Source organism: Paracoccidioides lutzii (genome assembly GCF_000150705.2).
Source record: "Paracoccidioides lutzii Pb01 unplaced genomic scaffold supercont2.22, whole genome shotgun sequence".
NCBI classification, from domain to species: Eukaryota; Fungi; Ascomycota; class Eurotiomycetes; order Onygenales; family Ajellomycetaceae; genus Paracoccidioides; species Paracoccidioides lutzii.
In genome coordinates this window covers 195,869-214,504 of record NW_015440968.1, presented here as the reverse complement: position 1 = coordinate 214,504, position 18,636 = coordinate 195,869, and the positions used below count along the sequence as shown (strand labels likewise).

The following is an 18,636-nucleotide window of genomic DNA, read 5'->3' as shown; positions in this document are numbered from 1 at the left end:
TACATGTAACTTAACCCCATGAAGTTCCAGCAATCTGTCCCCAGATCACCCGCCAGGCCATTCCATCAGAATATCCCTTGCGAGAATCAAACCGTCCTCCCACTAATAGTTCACCTCAGGAAAAAAGCGCCCACAAGAGACAAAAGAGAGGAAGCCTGACCAAGAAATAGCAGCAGATCAAACAGATTAAAAACCACCATTGAAACCCAAACTCGCCTGCCCATATAAGAACCAATCCATCTTAGGCCCCAAACCCAACCACACAGCAGCAGCTAGCGTTGGACATATCCAGTCAACCTTCTTGGAAAATCAACCACAAAAAATTATTTTTATCACAGTAAGCTAATCCGCCCAGGAGTAAAGTCAAGAAAATGAAGCAACAAATTGAAGCAGAGAAAGGTTAAAAAAATAAAGAGAAATCAGTTGAACTGATGCCGATGATGTTTAACATAAATGATGTAATTTGTAATCAAACATCAATGTGAATCACTCTCCTTCCATACAACCTTTCCTTGGTGCCTTAAGTGCATTGTTTAACTAAATTATCTGCCTTGTTCCCCCAAACGACATCAGATAATAATTAGTATCCTGCCCAATGTCCCGATTTTATATCCACCAATCTCAACATCTAATCAGCTAGCTGAACTGTCTGTCTGTCTGCTCTGTACGCGCATTACTCAAACCATCTGCACTTTATTATACGTGACATCAGCTGGTTATACGATACACCCGCCGAAGACCACCCCCACACCCTGGAATAATACCCACAACTATAATTAACCGGACCACTGGCATATCAACCAACGGTCCATCAGCAGCCAAACCCGTCTGAACCATATCTTTGCGCCTAATAACCAACCCAGGAATCCAGCCAACCAAACCCTCTTACCAGCCGCAGCCCGATCCCAATAAGTCCTCGCCGCCTTTAGCCCTGACATGCTTGATCCTGTCACCCATCACATCATATCCCTAAACTTAACCATGCCTTCTTACCACCCACACACACAACTCTCTCCTCCATTATTCCCCCCTTATCCTAACCGCCGTGATATAACTGGCTGATCCCCGGATCGCTGAGGGAGAATGGTTTTTGCCGGTGTTCCACAAAATGCTGGCCCAAAATAACAAGAATAAAAAATATAGAAAAAGAACTAAAAAAAAAAAAAAAAAAAAAAAAAAAAAAAAAACAAAAGCAACTACCAACTTGCTAGCCGGGGGGGGGGGCGTCTGTGTAGCCATGAACTGACTGGCTGACTAGACTAAGATGGAACTGGGACGGCAAACGACTGGGGCCTTACCTAGGTATGTACAGTACTAACCGGGGCCCTACCCTACTGGGGGGAGGAAGGGGGATGGGGAGGGGGGTGGGGAAAGGGTTTCTGGACGTTGGTGGACGGATTGGGTGAGCGGGGTCAGCCAAGTCTCGCAGAGGCCAGTCGGGGATCGGGAATAGGAGAGCGAGCGGTGGCCAGGGGGGAAAGGGAGGCGAGAGAACCTAAGGTACTGTACCTATATACAGTACCATTACTCGGTGCCGGCCTAGGTTGTATATATAGAGAAGGAGGGGGGCAAAGCGTGCGGATTGGGCTGGGTGAGCGTCCCACACGACTTCCGAAAGGGGCAAAGGGGGGAACCAACCTTAGATAGGGGCTGCCGGGATGAGAAAGGATGCGAGGGGGTGGGAGAGGCGGAAGAGAACACTCGCCATTGGATGGAGGGGTTTTGTACGTGTGTGCGTGTGTGTCTGTGTCTGTGTGTGTGTGTGTGTGTGTGTGTGTGTGTGCGCGCGCTCTTTTGGCTGGTTGCCCTTGGTTCTTCTCCTCTTTCCCTCGTTCCCGCTTTCTCCTCTTGTCCTCATTTCCTTCCCTTCCTGCCTCCTCCTATCTCTTCCTGCCCATTCCTTCCCCTTCCGTACTCAAACCCCCCTTCATCCCTTCCCAAGTTTCTCGCTTCCCCTTCCTGAATAGGTATGATGGCTCTCCCGTGTGGGTATAAAAGGGTCCTCCTTTTCCTCCTCCTCGTCTTCCTCTTCCTCTTCCTCTTCCTCTTCCTTATTTTCTCCTTCTCCTCTACATCCTCACTGATTTCCCCGGCTTCCCTCCATACCCCGTACTATATCCACTTCTCCGAGTTCACTGTCCCCAACAACAAGCACCTCTACCCTCATACACCCTTTTCATATCTTGTCTCATATCGCAAACCCCTTGAGAGATATACTCCTCGCTGTTTTCATTTTAGTGCTTGCTTGATATCCATTGTTTGCTCCAAATCTTCCCGCAAGAGAAAATCTTCTGTACTTTTCCGTGCTGCAATCCGCTATTTGCTAGCCTTTCGAACTTTTGCTTCACAGCTGAGCAAACTTGTTCCCATCTTGCTCTCCAACAGCAATAAAAACTACCCCAGAAAAAGAAACCAGGGAGAATCCCAGTTCTTCACAAAATCAGCCATAATGGATTCCGTCCGAGGCAGTTACTACCATCCCACTTCTCTCCCAATTGCCATGCTTTCAAAGACTCCGGCCCCCGCAAATTTTTATCCCATCTCCCGTGTCGCTGGCTCTCCTCCAGAAATCTCCGATGCCAGCACTACTACCGGCAGTGCGAGTGGAGAAACCTTCGACACCTCCTCCCGGGGTTATTCCGGTGTCGATGTCATGGACATGCTGAATGACCGCATGTCCAATGTTTTTGACCCCAACCGTCTGGATAAAGGATTATCCAAACAGGCGAAACTGTGAGCATTCTCCAAGCCTAAAATATTAAACCGGCGCTGGCAAAATTTCCCAGAATTTCCCCATTAGTCCAAATACGCTAATTCCCGCTGCAGTTCCGGCCACCTCAACGCCAAACAACAAGAACTTCTAGAACTCCAAGCTCTTGCCCAACGACGGCTCACAAACGCACGCGCCAATTTTTCTGATGGCATCAAGGCTGCCAAGGAGACCAAGCAGGACCTTGAATGGACCCAGAAGCGTGTCAGGTAAGCCGCCGCATTCCCTGTTGTCTTTGTGTCCCCTGCCCCAAATATCGTAACCCCCATCATGGGGACTCCGCTCCGCCCTCGCGGAATATCATTTCCGCCGCGCTCCGCCATCACATCGCGTCTTGGCATTTTGGTCAGAATGCGAAATTTGTGAAATTCCGATATTTTGCATTTTGAAACCGCAACACTTGGATTTTTCGCTTTCTTCGTAATTTTATGTCTAACTGTATTTTAGTAACTTGAAAGCGAAAGCTGAACGGACTCTGCCGAATGAGTACCGCACCGCAACAAGCAAATATGCCTATCCCAACGGCTATTGACCTTCGTCAAATTTTGATGCCCCTGAATTTCTAGCTTATGATTTTATGACTTTTCAATGGCTTACGACTGGTGGGATTGTACTACTCGCCATCAAAATTTTCTCTTTTTTGCAGGTTTTCGTCACTTGGGAATTCGGAAGGCTGGTTTGGATTTTTTTTTTTTATCGCAATTTCAATTCGCCACTGCAGGCAAACTCTTGGAGGAGGGCCACTTGTGCAATTTGAACATGTATTCTGATTTGGTTTCTTTTCTTTTTTCTTTTCTATTTTTTGGTTTTTTTCATCTTCTGGTGGTCGCGATCTCTATGTATCGATTTTATATCCCCGTTTCGAATTATGAATCTATTTATAACCGATTTAGCCCCCAAACCCAGTTTTCTTTGCTTTTTTTTGCTGACGATGATTATTGTACGGGCCAGCGAGGCAACCGGGATTGCAATGATTGTCCACTATGGACCTTGCCACTTCGTGTTATGACGGTTACAATCCGGGCCGTCGCATCTACGTGTCTGGATTCTGCACAAGCCTCCAGTCCTACGCTGCCATCGTCTCAATACCTGCCAGAATGAAAGCGACAGGTCACATGAACATCACGGGGACTAGGCCGAACGCTTTCCCTCGACTCATCGATCCGGCCCTGGAAATCAGAGCCGCGATTCTCTTGCGTGGTGTGTGCCAGCCGCTCCGCTATGGCTACCCCTTCCATCTCCGGATGGCATCTCCGCCTCCTAGCCCCCTTCCGTACGGTGGACGGGAATCCCACCCACCGCTGTTTCCGCTCCACCCTACGTTTTCGTCCAACTCTCTTGCCGCTTTTGTAGGCCATTCTCTTAGCCCCCTACGCCCCCTGACAAAGCCGGCGCTTCTAAGTGCGACCAATGGGCCCACCCATGATCCACCCCCACCACCCATGGACCCTTGAACCCATAGACCAGTAACTGCAGCATTTGATCTGCGGGCGAGATGCAGTGACCGGCTTTGGCTTGGCTTCGGCTATTGGTACAGTATTGTATTTATGTGTATGATACATGCGTACTAAGGTGTATACAGGCTTAGTCTTATGGCGTAGACTGTAGGTACAGTAGATGTATCCAAGCAGGAAGCAATGCATGGGATAGTCACGGGTGGATACACTGCACATGGCGCCCCCACGTTGTGTATGATACTATGCAAGGGGCGGGGTAGAGGGTTGGGCGAGGGGGGTTATAATGAAGCTTCTAGAATGCAGGACTTTCTTTAAATACTTAATATAAGTGGACAAAATTGTTCGTAATCATGATATAGAAGTATTCTAGTCATTTTGCCCCTCTTTCACTCGCATTGGTTTCGAAGCCTATCTTTCTGTGCAGAGTTGAGAAGTGAGATGCTGGTTGCAGGTGCAATTTTTATAAGGTAAACAGTCTGCTGATGACTTTTCTTCATCTGTTTCTTTCTCTCTCTTTTCTTTTCTTTTATTTTTTATTCTCTTAGAATAATAATTGACAATAGATGTTAAAAGAAGTTTAATGTGAACATTTCATCTCATGTTCTTACTCTCTTACTACTTCTGTAAGCATGCAGGTATATAAATTGAAGAATATGACTATGAAGCCTATCATACATGTACATAATTATCAGTTATATATATTCTTATAAATTAAAAGATCTATTTTTTCTCTCTATGCCTCTGAATTAGCTTGTGCATATCAATATTCATACACATATGTTGAGCGAGAGTGATGATAGGGGAAATATTAAGAGCATATCATAAAATGTCATATGCTTTCTCAACTCCTTTTGTCTTTCTAACACTGAATATGTCAATAAGCGTCTTTCTATGTGTTTTGAAAAAACACACAGATATTATGATCAAGGTTAAAAAACCAAGGCTGACATTCTTAAATTATGTTGTGTTCATTTGGAGATGGAGCTGAAAGCAAGATTGAGAGAATACACTTACAGCAATCATCAAGAAATGAGAGATGGAATTGGAAATAAGACTATGCCAAATATTCCCTGCTCATTTGAAAGCAGTATCATCACATTCTTCCATTAGGGTATTCTGCTATGAATTAGTTGCCACTGTTTTCCTCCCACACTAAACGCCTTGCATAGTCATCAATATCGTACATGTACTCCGTAGCTATACATATTAAAACTTGCAAATTTTCTGCTCTTCACATGTCCAAGTTAGCCGTCACATTCATAATCCCTTCTACATTTAAGGGGGAAAACCATTTTAAGACAAAAGAAGTACCACTTACCATCTCAATATTTCCATCCAACCACCTAGCAACATATCCACATTCCAACTCCTAACTCTCACCTCCGCACCGAACCTCAATCCTCACCCTCCAACTCTGCCCACGGATCATCCTCGATAAAGCTTGGCTGGAAATAAACCATGTCGCCATTTTCGTTCCGCACGCCGAACTTGAGCTCTCTGAGCTCCTGGGATGTAAGGATTGTGCCATTGGGCGCCTGGTAGTCTGTAGTAGGGCTTGGTGTCCTGTCCACATTGCTTTCTCTATGCCTATGTGAATGGGTGGTGCGAGTAGTCGCTTCGGCTCCTGTTGGGGGTTTTGTTTAGTAGGTGTGTTGGGGGGAGAGGCGGAGGCAAGGGGTGTGCATGTATATAGCATGCACAGAATTAAATGCCCCGTAGAGGAAGTGGAAGAAGAAGGGGAAGGTGAAGTAAGTGCGTAATTGATAACTTCTTTCTTTTCTTTCTTTCTTTTCTTTTCTTTTTTTTTCTTTTTTTTTTTTTTTTTTTTTTTTTTTTTTTTTTTTACACACCTTCAGGTCCATTTTCCTCGCCATATTGCTGAGTCTTCTTCTTTCCGGTTCTTTTCTGGTTTGGCGACATGTAATTGGATGTATTGCTGTTCTCAAATTCCTGAGGATAAGCTTCAGGGGTAATGTATCCTTGTTCTGTGGAAAAGGGTGGGGATTTTCGTTTGGTTCCGGCGGTAGTCGGAAATGGTGGATGGGGGGGTAATGATGATGGCAATGTCGATGATTGCGATGCTGGGTATGAAGAATATGTAGAATTATTTTGAAGTGAAGTGTGTTGAGGTGTGAATGTTGATGTTGATGATGTACCTCTATTCTTGCACTTGTTCTTCGGCTGAGTTCCAAATTCAGTGAACCCCATCACTGTGACAACATCAATATCTTCTGTGTTAACTTCTGCCATTTTGAAGACAGAGAGACTGAGCTAATTTACTGAGTGCTCTGATCTCTGGATGAATGTATATAAGTGTATGTATTTCAGGGGTCAGGATTGTCGTTGGGATAGCGCCACGGAAATGTAATAAGTGTCCAGAGGATGTTTGAGGTTGATGTTGAAAAATTCCTTCGTTTATCACCTTTGCATCTGAATAAGGATAGGTGTATTAATGAAGCTATGGGTGAAACTTCTCTTTTTTATATAAAGATAAAATAGTGATGCATAAGATGGGATGATGTTTGACATTCAAGCTTTTGACTTTGCGGAGCTTTTTGCTTGACGTTAAAGCTTCGATTGCCCCAGGATATAAGGTCACGTGAAGTTTCCACTCTACGCAACTGGCTCCGAGGGCCAAGATCTCCCAGCACCATGAGATGCAAATACAAGAGTAACAAATGTTCCAAAAAGTGATTATATAAATCTTATATTATAATAAATCTGATAAATACCCTCCTCTAAAATGGAAAACCTATAACGCTACTTGGTATAGAATCAAGAATCATAAACATAAATCTTCATAACCTTCCATACACCATCACGCATAGTTCAGCTCATCAATAGCCCGCGCAATAACAGAGGCAAATCGGCCTGCCCTATCTGTATCCTGCTTGGCCGTGCCAATTCCAAGGAGCACCTTCTTAATTCCAACCCCAATCCGCTCGCTCTGCGTCAACCCCCGCAGCTCCGCCAGAGCACTTTCTATCTCTTCTGAAGAGAACGCCTGTGTCTCTTTCAGGATGTACGACAGTTCAGAATAGGTATTCACGTTCGGGACACAGATATCGGAATTGAAAGAGCTAAAAACGTCAAGTTGTTTCAGGATGGAACGTTCGGTGGTCGTAGCGAGGATGAGCAGGCGACGGTCCTTTGGCGGTTGTTTTCTCAACAACACCATAACCGTTTGCAGGACTGTGTTGCTGAAGCGTGGGCCAATGGGGACCCAGTCGATGATTCGCTCGATGTTATCCATCACTATGACGCTGGTAGGACTCTTGTACGCATCCATAAATACTTTACTCATGTGCAAAACTTTTGCGGCCTCGCCGTACCCGAGCATGTCTTCAGGAGAGATGAGTTTGACGAAGGGGAAACCCGAGTCAATGGCGATTTTGGCAGCTAAGGCTGTCTTGCCACTGCCTGGAGGTCCATGGAGGAGGACTGAGAAGAGAGAGGTTGTTGACTGAGGATCGCGCACCTGGTTAACAAATAACTTGCCTTCGCCCAGGATACTATTGATCTCTGGAGAATAATCTATGATGCCGCCATGGAGACAACTTTCAAGCTCTTCTTCAGAAATACCAAATGCTGGTTTCACCTCCTCAAGAGCATTGTGAAAGTCTTGGCGGTTAACCTTCATATTAACAATATCATCGCTGATCCCGGCCATGGTGCCAACCTTTACATGACGGTTGAATGCAAATGACGATGCTGACTTAACTAAACCGCTAATCTCAGCCCCTGAAAAGTTCTTTGTCAGCTGAGCCAGCTCCAGGAGGTCAACATCTCTATCCATCACGTCGTTTTCTCTCATCTTCTGCGTGTGGATTTTCAAAATTTGTGCTCGTCCATGTTCATCTGGCAACGAAATTTCCATATGAACTTCCAGGCGACCTGGCCGCAGCAAAGCGTCATCAATCATATCCATACGATTCGTCATACCAATGAGGAGGATGTTGTTTAATTGGTCGACACCGTCCAGCTTTGACAGAAGCTGGTTAACAACACTGTCACCAACACCTGTTCCGCCACCGGCGCCGCTACCGCGCTGTTTACAGACAGCATCCAGCTCGTCAAAAATGATGATATGAAGCCCACTCTCATCCCCCTTTTCTTTGTACTCCTTCTCCGCATCCGCAAACAGTTTTCGAATATTTTCTTCGGACTGTCCGACATATTTGTTTAAAACCTCGGGGCCGTTAATAACCTTGGGCTCTCTTGCGTTGAGCATTTTGCCGATTTGTCTAGCAATTAGAGTTTTCCCCGTTCCAGGCGGCCCGTAGAGCAAAATCCCCTTGACGTGCTGAATGCCCAGCTTCTCAACAAGGCCGGGAGGGAAGATGCGAGAAGCGAAAGCTCTCCGAAAGATAGTGCTGAACTCCATATCTAGGCCACCAATACCCATGTTTTCGAATTTGAAGTCAGGTTGGATAATTGAATTTGCTGGGGGTCTCCGGTTGGAAGGCTTTACGTTGATGCCTGTCTTTGCATCTTTGAAAAAGTTGATCAGAGTAAATGAAGTTAGGATTCCTCTCGCGTGAGGATCCGACGTTGTCGGGGCCGATGAGGATTTCGATTTCTCTGAAGCTAAGTTCCCGAGTTGGACAGTTTTAACCGTTAATAGTAGAGGAATACTCTTGTCATCCATCAAGATCTTTTGGCCAGGTGCAAGGATTTGGTTTTCAAAATTCTATATTACCAGTTAGTCATGATATTACTTGCTTCCTCAGCCACAGGAAACCAATACTCACTCTGGTGACTACCGCAGCCAGCTGATCCTGATCATATGGCGTCTCTGTCCTCTTTTTGCCAGCAAAACCTACTTCCACATCCATGGAAGCAAGGTATGCTTGTCCTCCTTCACTAAAAATGTCATACCGCCGAACGGTGACCATATCTGTCAAAGCGACTTGAGCCCATGTTCTTTGCGGATCAGACATGCTAATATGCCCTAGTGGAAACCCATCCAGGGGTCGAGCAGAGAAGACAAACATATCATTGACGAGAACGAGGACATCTGAACCGTCGCGGGAGGGAGGAATATCGCGAGGCGATACCGCTACCCTGGAAAAGAGCAGATCAACTTGTTAGCATCACAAACCATGTAGAACTGTTAAAACTAAGACAACCCATAAAAAAACCAAAACATACAAGTTTCCGTATGTATACGAATTATCCGGGCTCTTCGCGGGACGTAGAGACCAGACTTGGTCGTCCATGCGGTTTGGTGGCACTCTGTTCTGACCCCGTCCCAAATTCACGGGCTGCAGCGGGGGCGGGGGTCCGCGGGCAATATGGGATCGGTCGTAGTTCCTTTTGTCATCATAGCCATCAGCCATCTGAATGTCAGAATCAGGTCGACGGAGTGGAAATCCATACTCTCCACCCATTCGAGGATCCGGTCCATAACCAGATGGCGGTTGGTTAGGGCTATTGTAGCGCTCCCGCGGCGGGCCTGTCCTATCTCCTTGTTGCGCGGGGCTGCTGGAGCCAGAGCCAAAAGGATTCACGGAGGGAAAGTTGTTGCGGTTAAACATGGTTTTTTTGGGAAAGTGGTTTAAGTGTGGCTGAGAACATAGGAATTAGATGAGTCTCCAGGCCATATATATACCAGTTATGAAGAGAACACGTTTGTTCAACTATCCCAACGGGCAGGTTCCAGCTTTTGATGGAGTTAGGTGGAGAACTTGCGGCAAGGGTTCACAGGCAGATGTATATTAATAGGAACAGATTAACTAGCAAATATAGAATGGGAAAATTCCACAGTAACTGTCAGACTAAAGCTAAAGTGGATGTAAGTCCAACGCCAGACAGTCTGCGAGAGTAAGATACGCATCAAGAGCACTCTGTAGTGTTAGGACAGATATAAGATTTGATGATGAGTGTTGCTCATGGATAGTTGCAGCCACACCGTGTTATAGTTGTGCCACTGAATTAGGTAATGCTGCGGCTCACTAACTAGTTAACTAGTTAGTTAGTTAAATCTCCGGGCTTGGTAATTTAGAACGATGTTGATGTAAGCAAAAAATGACCCCTAACTATTCTGACCTGTTACAACGTTCTCTGATACTTTTCAAGTATTAAAAGCTAGGAAAAGGATAATATCTAGTTCTCAAAAGGATGGTCTTGTGAGTTGCATTCACTTATTCATCATCTCTAAACGACTTTTATAGCCGCTAACTAGCTCAATCTCCTAGGCATCTGCTAGGCAAAAAGTCATGGAACGTCTACAACACAGACAACATTTCCCGCGTCCGGCGCGATGAAGCAGAGGCCAAAGCGCGAGAACAAGAGGAGCAGCGCCGTCTACAAAAAGCCAACGCTGAGAAGCGCATACAGATTCTACGGGGCCTACGCTCACCATCTAATTCACCTCCCCTATCACTCGAAGCAAAACCGTCAGCTCCTCAGCGAAGGGATGCAGAACAAGAACCCCGTCATCGCAAACGAAGACGTATAGCTGGTGAAAATGATACAGATCGCGATATACGATTTGCTAGGGAAGATGCGCAGCGCGCAGAGGCGACACGTGAAGAAGATGTTGTCCTCTTCCGCAAAGAGGCAAAGGACGCCCCGCTGATTGATGAATCGGGCCATATTAACCTGTTTCCCCCATCCGCAGCGGCAAACGATCCTTCTGGTAACTCAGGGAAGAATCTAGGAATCGAGATGGAGGCAGCAAGGAAGAAACGTGAATATGAAGACCAGTATACCATGCGCTTCTCAAATGCGGCAGGTTTTCAGCAGAGTTTGGACAAGAACCCGTGGTATTCGTCGTCAAATGTTGACATTGCGGCACAGACAGCGGAGGATATGTTGCCCAATAAAGATGTGTGGGGAAATGAAGATCCGCGCAGGCAGGAGAGGGAGAGGGAGAGAATCAATTCCAACGATCCGTTGGCGGCGATGAAAAAAGGGATTCATCAGTTGAAGGCCGTGGAGAAGGAGAGGAAGAAGTGGGAAGAGGAGAGGAGAGAAGAGCTAAGGGATCTAAAGAAAGAGGGGGAAAGGAAGCAGAAAAGATATTCGAGTCGTCATCGGAAAGAGAGACGGCAGCGAAGGAGGCGGGGATCTGATGCTTCACGGGATAGTTTGGAGGGATTCAGTCTGGATGCTGATATTCCTCTTGCGGAGAATGGGCGTGAGCGTGAGAGTTCTAAGAAACGCGACTCACATCGGGAGCGGCGGGATCGGAGTCGGGATCGGTCTTCGAGACATTCACGTTCCCATAATGATCGCCATTCTCATCGAAGCTCCAGGAACCACGACAAGGAACGTGGAAAACGCTCTTCTGGTGATGACCAGTCATCGGGCTGGGTGCCAGCTCCCGGGAAACGATACAGTGCCCAGTTTGCCAACGTATAGCTGGCTGGTTAGTTTTCTTCGCACTCGACATAAACCCATACGCTTAATCTAGAAAATTGCAGAGTCATGCAGTTATGAATAACGACGCTTTTATTTTGACCAACCTTCTCTATTTTAATATACCCCACAAAGTATAAGAGGTCTGTAGACCCAAATTCTGTAAGAAGCTGCCTAAGATTTGAGAATTCCTGAGAAGTTGAGTTTCGTTATTATTGCAACGACCACTCCTGTCGCCCACTTTCCACATCCTCAATATCCCAATTAATTTTAATATCCAAAGAGCGTGATTTATCTTCCTTCTTCCTATACTCAATATGTCCCTTAATAACCTGTCCCTTCTTTAACGGCTTAGCGAGCTTTTTCTTCCTGTTAATCAGAAACACCCCTTGTTGCCAATGAGTCTCCGGATCAAACGGGCTCGTCGAGAAAGCGACAAACCCTTCCTTCTTCATATCCCCTGGCACAGCATCCTTAGCCACCTTGGACGTCCTCGACGGCATAAAGAACATATCAAACCACACAGCCCAGCCGTCCAGCGCATCAATGTCCGTATTGAGCGCCACTTCAAACTCCTTGACGAACGTGAGCTCGTCGATGGTTATGGTATGTAGAGGCAGTTGCAAAAATGGCGATGCCTTGGCGACGATGGTGTCTTCGGGCTTTGAGATACAATGGATCAGGGCCTCATCGTATATACCCAACAACATGCTGGACATTTTGAAACCGTAGACTGAGTTCCAGAAGGTGATGTGCGAGTCAATAAGGTCTGGACCGGCTAGGGGTGCTATTTGGAGTGTGGCATGGGAGGGTACCATCAGGCCGTCCGGCGCGAGGTAGCGATCTCTGGCCCAGATTACGGAGTCGAACATGGCTTCGAAGAGGAGGCAATATCCCATCCATTCCGAGACGATGATGTCGACTTGTGGGACGGGGAGTTGCACTTCTTCGATTTTACCGCGGATGCATCTAATAATGTCCAGTTAGTTTGATTATAGCAAATGCCGGGATTTATAAAGAAAGCTATACTTGATCACGTCTCCGAATCCATTATCATAGACGATTTCACGAGCCCGGTCAATGATATCAGAGTTGTCAACTGCAATCACCATTTTCGCCCCTGCTTTGGCGCAAAACATTGATAAAATACCTGGACACAAGTAAGCCATAAGAAAATTCATGGAGTGATATAAGTAAATACTATCGTACTCGTTCCACACCCAACATCAAGCACGACCTTGTCCTTAAAAAGACCTTTGTTGTCATATATAAAATCCCGATAGGCATCCGTGCGGACGGAATCTTTGAGCATGGATTCATGTATATCTGTTGCAATCAAGATTTAGTTGATAAGTCCACCACATTTATTTATTGGCTATCGCATGATGGATTGAATAAGCACCATTATACGAGTAGGAGGTGAAGTAGCCAGACTCTGCTTGCTGAAATCTGCCAGACTCTGAAGCTTCTGTTTTCCCATCTGCACTTGCAGTGGCGCTGCTAAATTCCTTCTCCAAAGTCCGCTTAACGATCGCCTTATACTCCTCAATATCCCCTCGCATACGCTCCAGCTCTTCCTCAAGTTCTCGAATCCGAACCGTCGGATCTTTCATATCTGCCTGTTTCACCCACCCATCGTCTCCTCCCACATCTTGACCGGGACTCAACTCCTCAGATAAATCATCCAAGCTGTATAGAAGAGCATCGCCCTCCAGCACAGGCCTCAAGTATCGCTCATCATCGAATAAGGACGCAGAGGATACATCGGGTGTCAAATTTCCCGCCTTGACTTCGGAACGAATATAGTTGACAAGACGAATGGTGCCCAGGAAATCTAGGTCTGCAAGAAGGAGAAGTTGTAAAAGGGGAAGAAGAAAAGAAGTCAGCTGTAGGCTAACCCAGCACCGAATGGCAGACACCACACTTTTGCTCTCCCGTCACATTGCGCAAAATATTGGGCCGGTATTGATCTACACACCAAGGTCCTTCTGAACCCTTAAAAAGTCCAAGTGGAAATTTTCTTTGCAGTCATGGAGCATCGATCGAGCATCTGGAAAGGCCTTATCATTAAACAAGCTGATTACAGGCTCAGATTCCTCGTCGAGCTCGAGATCTTCCCATCCTTCATCCTTGGATAGGTCGAAGGGATCAGTGATGGATGAATCGCTGTCACTGTCTACATGGTTATCTTCGGAGAGAGCGTGTGGAGTTTGGGGAAGAGAAGCCATAGTTGCGTTAGAATAGTGGAGAAAGAAAACCCTGATACATCCTATAGAAAGGACAATGGCATGATGATGAGTTTGTCCTCGATTATCTTTCTTGTATTTAACTAGGCGCGGAAGAATTTTGGTTGAAAGTTTGAAGTGGGGAAATTTAGGAAGCTTAAAAATATGACAGCCTAAACAGGCTCAACAAGTTCTGGTTGACAATTCTGACAATTTTGACAACACGTGAAATAGATACTCTTCTCTCATGTGATTCTTTCAGGCTTCTTGTAGTATTTTCTTGCACCGTGAGATGCTTTTTTCAAATGAAGGCCAGGGTAGTGACGCGAAACTTCGGATATATGTTAAAGCTGACAACCAGCTATATCGTTCCCAGAGGGGGTACTTGCAATGGGATATTTATTCTTCTGCAACGTCTTTCCCTGGTAAGATTCGAGACTTCACTGAAAGCTTCTCCTATGAAACTATCAATTGGCAACTTCTTGGGGTTGAGCATTTGTCGAGTAGAATCTGCTTGCATAACTAGATCATGGAACTAAGCTAAATGTCGGAGGATGATGATATTTAATAGTTCCTAGTTACCTCTTATGTTGTTTACCAAGTTCCCCGCAATTCATACAGGGGTGCCTGTTCCAGCAGCCTTTTCAGTCTCTACATCGCACCCCGAGCCCATCGCAGGGCCTAAATAATTAATACTTTAACCATGGGCCCCGACAATGGATTATTAGACTCTAATAACATCGTACGTCTCGCGATTCTCGCCCACCACAGGACCGCAGTCATGGGCCAGAGCCACGATGTCACAGGAAGTTCACACTACAGGGGTAAAAACTAGCCAGCATTATACCCAATTGTACCTTCAAGGGTTAACCAGGGGAGAGAGATCAGAGGGGAGGTTCCCGAAAGTGTTGGATCTACAATTTTGCAACAATGCCTAATAACCTACGGCCGTGAGGCTCGTGGGGCGAATCTCTCCACGTTCACGGCTCCCGCAATGCCTCTTTCAAGGTGGGAAAGCTCTGAATTCCCTCCGATGATGTACTGAGATGATATCTACGACACACGTTTTATGTAGAATAGGACATTTCCCTAGCAATCGGTGCCAGTGGAGATTAATGAAGTATGTGTTTCGCTCTCCAGAAAGTTGGACGAATAGTTAGCTGGTTTTTGAGAGGAAGAGCCTAAAGGGCGGAATGTTAGGCAGTGCACCCCCGAATCCTAATTAAGACTCTTAACTACTAATTGGCGTCCAGAGCCTTGTGTCAGATAGCTAAGGGAAACCTAATAAAGTAGCCTGTAAGACTCCAAGGCACGTAATTGTACTGAAATCGTCTCGCGCTACTAGTAGCTTGGCGCGTACCGGAGTGCCTGCAGGGATCCTCGTTCCAGCGGGCAACTACCCCACTGTACGTAATGTGGTTGCGCACGCTTGTTTACCCAAACGGCAGATATCAGCTTCAACTCTTACGCCTACCAAGATATCTCTCATTTCCACAGAAACAACACCACCTCTCCCCCAACGCCAGTCCGATATATTCGACCATCTCCCCCACGGTGAGTCATGCCTAGGGCATTGACTTGCAATTTCCGTATAACCCACCACCTTCAACACGTTGAGAAAGTTAACATCCCATTGTTTTGATGAATTCCGATTGAGGTCTATATAAAGCTCACTTTACCCCCTATCTCCTGGACACCAACAAGGGACTTGTGGGCGACAATGGCATTCCTGTTCAACCGCGCCAGAGCAAGGCAGCCCGCGGAGGTCGCGCGATTGATAAAGGAGTTCCTCGTGAGGCTCTGGGAAAACCCAAATGGCGGCTCGAAGGTTCGCTGCATTTATCTATCAAACTATGGAGATTCTGCTGACGGTCATGGAAACCAGATAGAGGAAGATTTAGCCAAGCAATTGGCCCATATGAAATTGATAGTTCAGGGGACACAGGGTCGGTAAAATTATTGGTGGATATCCGCCTCCCGTCCTCCGTCCCGCAAAATATTTACGAGAGGGAATAGTCTAGCTCACGATCTCCCGGTGAAGAAGTCGACATTCTTCCCGAACAGGTACAACAATTGATACAAGCCGTCATCCAAGACGACCTCCTCTACGAACTCGCCCGAAGTATCCGATACCTCCCATTCGAAGCAAGAAAAGATACGCAAACTATATTCTCCCATATCCTCCGTTTCAGACCCGCCAATGCGGACTCCTCAGAACCTCCTGTCATATCTTACATTGCTAGCAATCGGCCAGAAATTATAGTGGAGTTATGTTGGGGCTACGAAAATCATCGAAGCGCCATGCCCTGTGGCTCTATCCTGCGGGAGGCGCTCAAGTACGAGGTTATTGCGGCTATTATACTGTACGATGAGTCGGGAAGAGACGGGCCCTCTATCCATATTAATGAAGTTGATCCCGGTACCAAGCAGACTGGAGAGGGAGTCTTTTGGAATTTCTTCCAATGGATTAACCGCGGAAGCTTCGAAGTAGGCGCAGATGCATTTACTACTTTTAGAGTAGGTGACCACTTTCAATCTTTTCCCTTGTTATATTTGGTTTTTGCATAAGTGTACAAGAGAATCTTTTTTTGGTCCTTTTAGCTGACGTTTCTCCCTAGGAAATTCTCACGAAACATAAAGCCCTAGTGTCACAATATCTGTTATCGAATTTCGAGTTGTTCTTCGGCAAATACAACGATATTCTTGTCCAGTCGGACTCGTATGTGACGAAACGGCAAAGCATCAAGCTGCTAGGCGAGATCCTTCTAGACCGGGCTAATTATAATGTCATGACGAAATACGTGGATCGCGGAGATCATCTCAAGCTGTGTATGAACCTGTTGAGAGATGATCGCAAAATGGTCCAATATGAAGGATTCCACATTTTCAAGGTCCGACCCATCATCTGCCTCAACCCGGTTTATTTTATTTTATTTTTATTATTATTCCCGTTTCCTGCATATGACACAAAATGAATCTAACGCTCACACTTCTAGGTCTTTGTTGCAAATCCCAACAAATCTATTGCCGTCCAAAAGATCCTAATCAACAATCGCGATCGGCTGTTGAAATTCCTTCCCAAGTTCCTGGAGGACCGGACAGATGACGACCAGTTTACTGATGAAAAAAGCTTCCTTGTACGGCAGATTGAGATGCTGCCACTAGAACCTGTTGAACCTGGGCGGAAACAGACTAGCAATGTCAATGGCTCTGAGGCTGGCACAACTACCGCGGCGTAAAGTGGATGATGTTTAGAAGAGATACTTCAAAAGAGCTGCGGCTCGTAGATTACGCCATAACTCCCTACTCCATCTTTAAAGCCATTTTTTATCTCCTCCCTTTATTCCAGCCATGTGGGCACAACAAAGCACTGGATGCATCTAGATATAGCCTCCCATTCAACAAGTTTGCAAATAGTTTCTTTATGAAGAACCTGCTTTTCTCCTTTGTCTCACCTTTCTATTCTTCCCTTCTTTTTCCTTGGCATCTAGCCAAACGAGGGAGAGCAAGTTTATCACAGAGTTGGAGTGAATCGATTATTGATAGAATAAATGCCCAGGTGGGTGTTGGTCCGCGTTTTTGAAATAATAAAACCCCCTCTGCTTTCCGGTAATTAGACCAGTGCATGTAATAAAAGGGTTCATTGTAAGGGCCTAAACGCTCAGGGCAACGGCGCTTAGACACATCAGGCTTAGCGGCCGCTGGGACCCAGACCTTTAACAAAATCTGTAGATGTGATTGGCTGCAGTGGGCATTTAGTGGGGTGGCTTACATTGGTATCTGGGGAACGGCATAATTTCACGTGGACCAAGCTTATGGACAGACGTTACGGTGGTGATCTTTGCTTAATTTGGCTTCACCAGGTTTGGATTTATCAAGAATTCTTTGAATGTATATAATATCTCGGGTTCTTTTGCTCCGCTGCCTAAATTGACCAATGTACTGGCCGTGGGAATTGGTTTTCGTGATGTTTGTGGCCCGGCGGTTGGTGGCGTCCAAAATGGCAAGCTATTCTGCTGGGTGGCTATGCTGATTCGGGCGCTAATCCGTAATAGGAGACCTTGGCGCCCACAACCACCCCTGAAACTAACTCCATACTGCAAATATTACAAGAAATATCACCTGATTAGTGCCAAACCAATCAAATCAATCAAATCCGGTATTATTCATTGATCCTGTGTTTCATTGAATTGTATTTATCGAATTATGATTATCCTTCTATATAACTAGGTTGAATTTTTATTTTGCACTAATTCTTTAGAAATATATTTTTTATTTTTATTTTTTAATTATTATTTAAAAATGTTAAGTTTTAAATTAATAATTTTTATATAAAATATAAAATAATATTTAAAAAATTATATAATAATAATAATAATAATAACAATAAAAATATATTTTTAATTTAATTTATATAATTTTATAAAATATATTAATTTTATTTTTATTTTTAATAAAAGATTTAAATTATTTTATATATATATTTTTTAATTTTTATTTATATTTATATTATTTATATTTTAAAAATATTTATTAAATTTTTTTAATATGTTAATTTTATTTTATATCATAAATATAATTAATAAAATAAAATTATATGAAATAAATATATATTGTTGTTATTGTTATGACAAGCTAGTCAAGCTTTATCTAATTAAAATATCGAGGCACGTGATTTGGGAAGCCAAAGCAGTTCCCTTATACTTTTATGATCAGAAGCATCCTTGAAACTCATCTCGATTCACTTGGACCATTTCCAATCTCCGCCCCTTTTTTGCTTTCTCACTGTGCATCACTGTGATTACCTTGCCCCAGACTGCCC

General features: G+C 45.0%; 7 protein-coding genes across 7 annotated transcripts; 4 read left to right on the top strand and 3 right to left on the bottom strand.

Annotated features, from left to right (window-relative positions):
- Positions 1–2,449: 2,449 nt before the first annotated feature.
- Positions 2,450–3,302, top strand: PAAG_07136 (hypothetical protein; the record flags this gene model as incomplete). The annotated part of the gene is made up of 3 exons (XM_002790854.2): positions 2,450–2,733; positions 2,827–2,979; positions 3,218–3,302. The coding sequence occupies 3 exons, from the start codon at positions 2,450–2,452 to the stop codon at positions 3,300–3,302; spliced, it is 522 nt and encodes a 173-aa protein (XP_002790900.2).
- A 451-nt stretch (positions 3,303–3,753) lies between these two features.
- On the top strand, positions 3,754–4,224 carry PAAG_07135 (hypothetical protein; the record flags this gene model as incomplete). The annotated part of the gene is made up of 1 exon (XM_002790853.1): positions 3,754–4,224. One exon carries the CDS (start codon positions 3,754–3,756, stop codon positions 4,222–4,224), a length of 471 nt encoding a protein of 156 aa, XP_002790899.1.
- Positions 4,225–5,621: 1,397 nt separating this feature from the next.
- Positions 5,622–6,477, bottom strand: PAAG_07134 (hypothetical protein; the record flags this gene model as incomplete). The annotated part of the gene is made up of 2 exons (XM_015846139.1): positions 5,622–5,851; positions 6,078–6,477. 2 exons carry the CDS (start codon positions 6,475–6,477, stop codon positions 5,622–5,624), a joined length of 630 nt encoding a protein of 209 aa, XP_015700574.1.
- A 568-nt stretch (positions 6,478–7,045) lies between these two features.
- Positions 7,046–9,764, bottom strand: PAAG_07133 (vesicular-fusion protein SEC18; the record flags this gene model as incomplete). Its single annotated transcript, XM_015846138.1, has 3 exons — positions 7,046–8,917; positions 8,979–9,291; positions 9,379–9,764. 3 exons carry the CDS (start codon positions 9,762–9,764, stop codon positions 7,046–7,048), a joined length of 2,571 nt encoding a protein of 856 aa, XP_015700573.1.
- A 583-nt stretch (positions 9,765–10,347) lies between these two features.
- PAAG_07132 (hypothetical protein) lies at positions 10,348–11,592 on the top strand (the record flags this gene model as incomplete). The annotated part of the gene is made up of 2 exons (XM_002790850.2): positions 10,348–10,355; positions 10,425–11,592. 2 exons carry the CDS (start codon positions 10,348–10,350, stop codon positions 11,590–11,592), a joined length of 1,176 nt encoding a protein of 391 aa, XP_002790896.1.
- A 209-nt stretch (positions 11,593–11,801) lies between these two features.
- On the bottom strand, positions 11,802–13,817 carry PAAG_07131 (arginine N-methyltransferase; the record flags this gene model as incomplete). Its single annotated transcript, XM_015846137.1, has 5 exons — positions 11,802–12,558; positions 12,619–12,739; positions 12,799–12,915; positions 12,992–13,429; positions 13,568–13,817. The coding sequence occupies 5 exons, from the start codon at positions 13,815–13,817 to the stop codon at positions 11,802–11,804; spliced, it is 1,683 nt and encodes a 560-aa protein (XP_015700572.1).
- A 1,717-nt stretch (positions 13,818–15,534) lies between these two features.
- On the top strand, positions 15,535–17,053 carry PAAG_07130 (conidiophore development protein hymA; the record flags this gene model as incomplete). Its single annotated transcript, XM_015846136.1, has 5 exons — positions 15,535–15,642; positions 15,700–15,760; positions 15,856–16,331; positions 16,433–16,705; positions 16,811–17,053. The coding sequence occupies 5 exons, from the start codon at positions 15,535–15,537 to the stop codon at positions 17,051–17,053; spliced, it is 1,161 nt and encodes a 386-aa protein (XP_015700571.1).
- Positions 17,054–18,636: the final 1,583 nt, after the last annotated feature.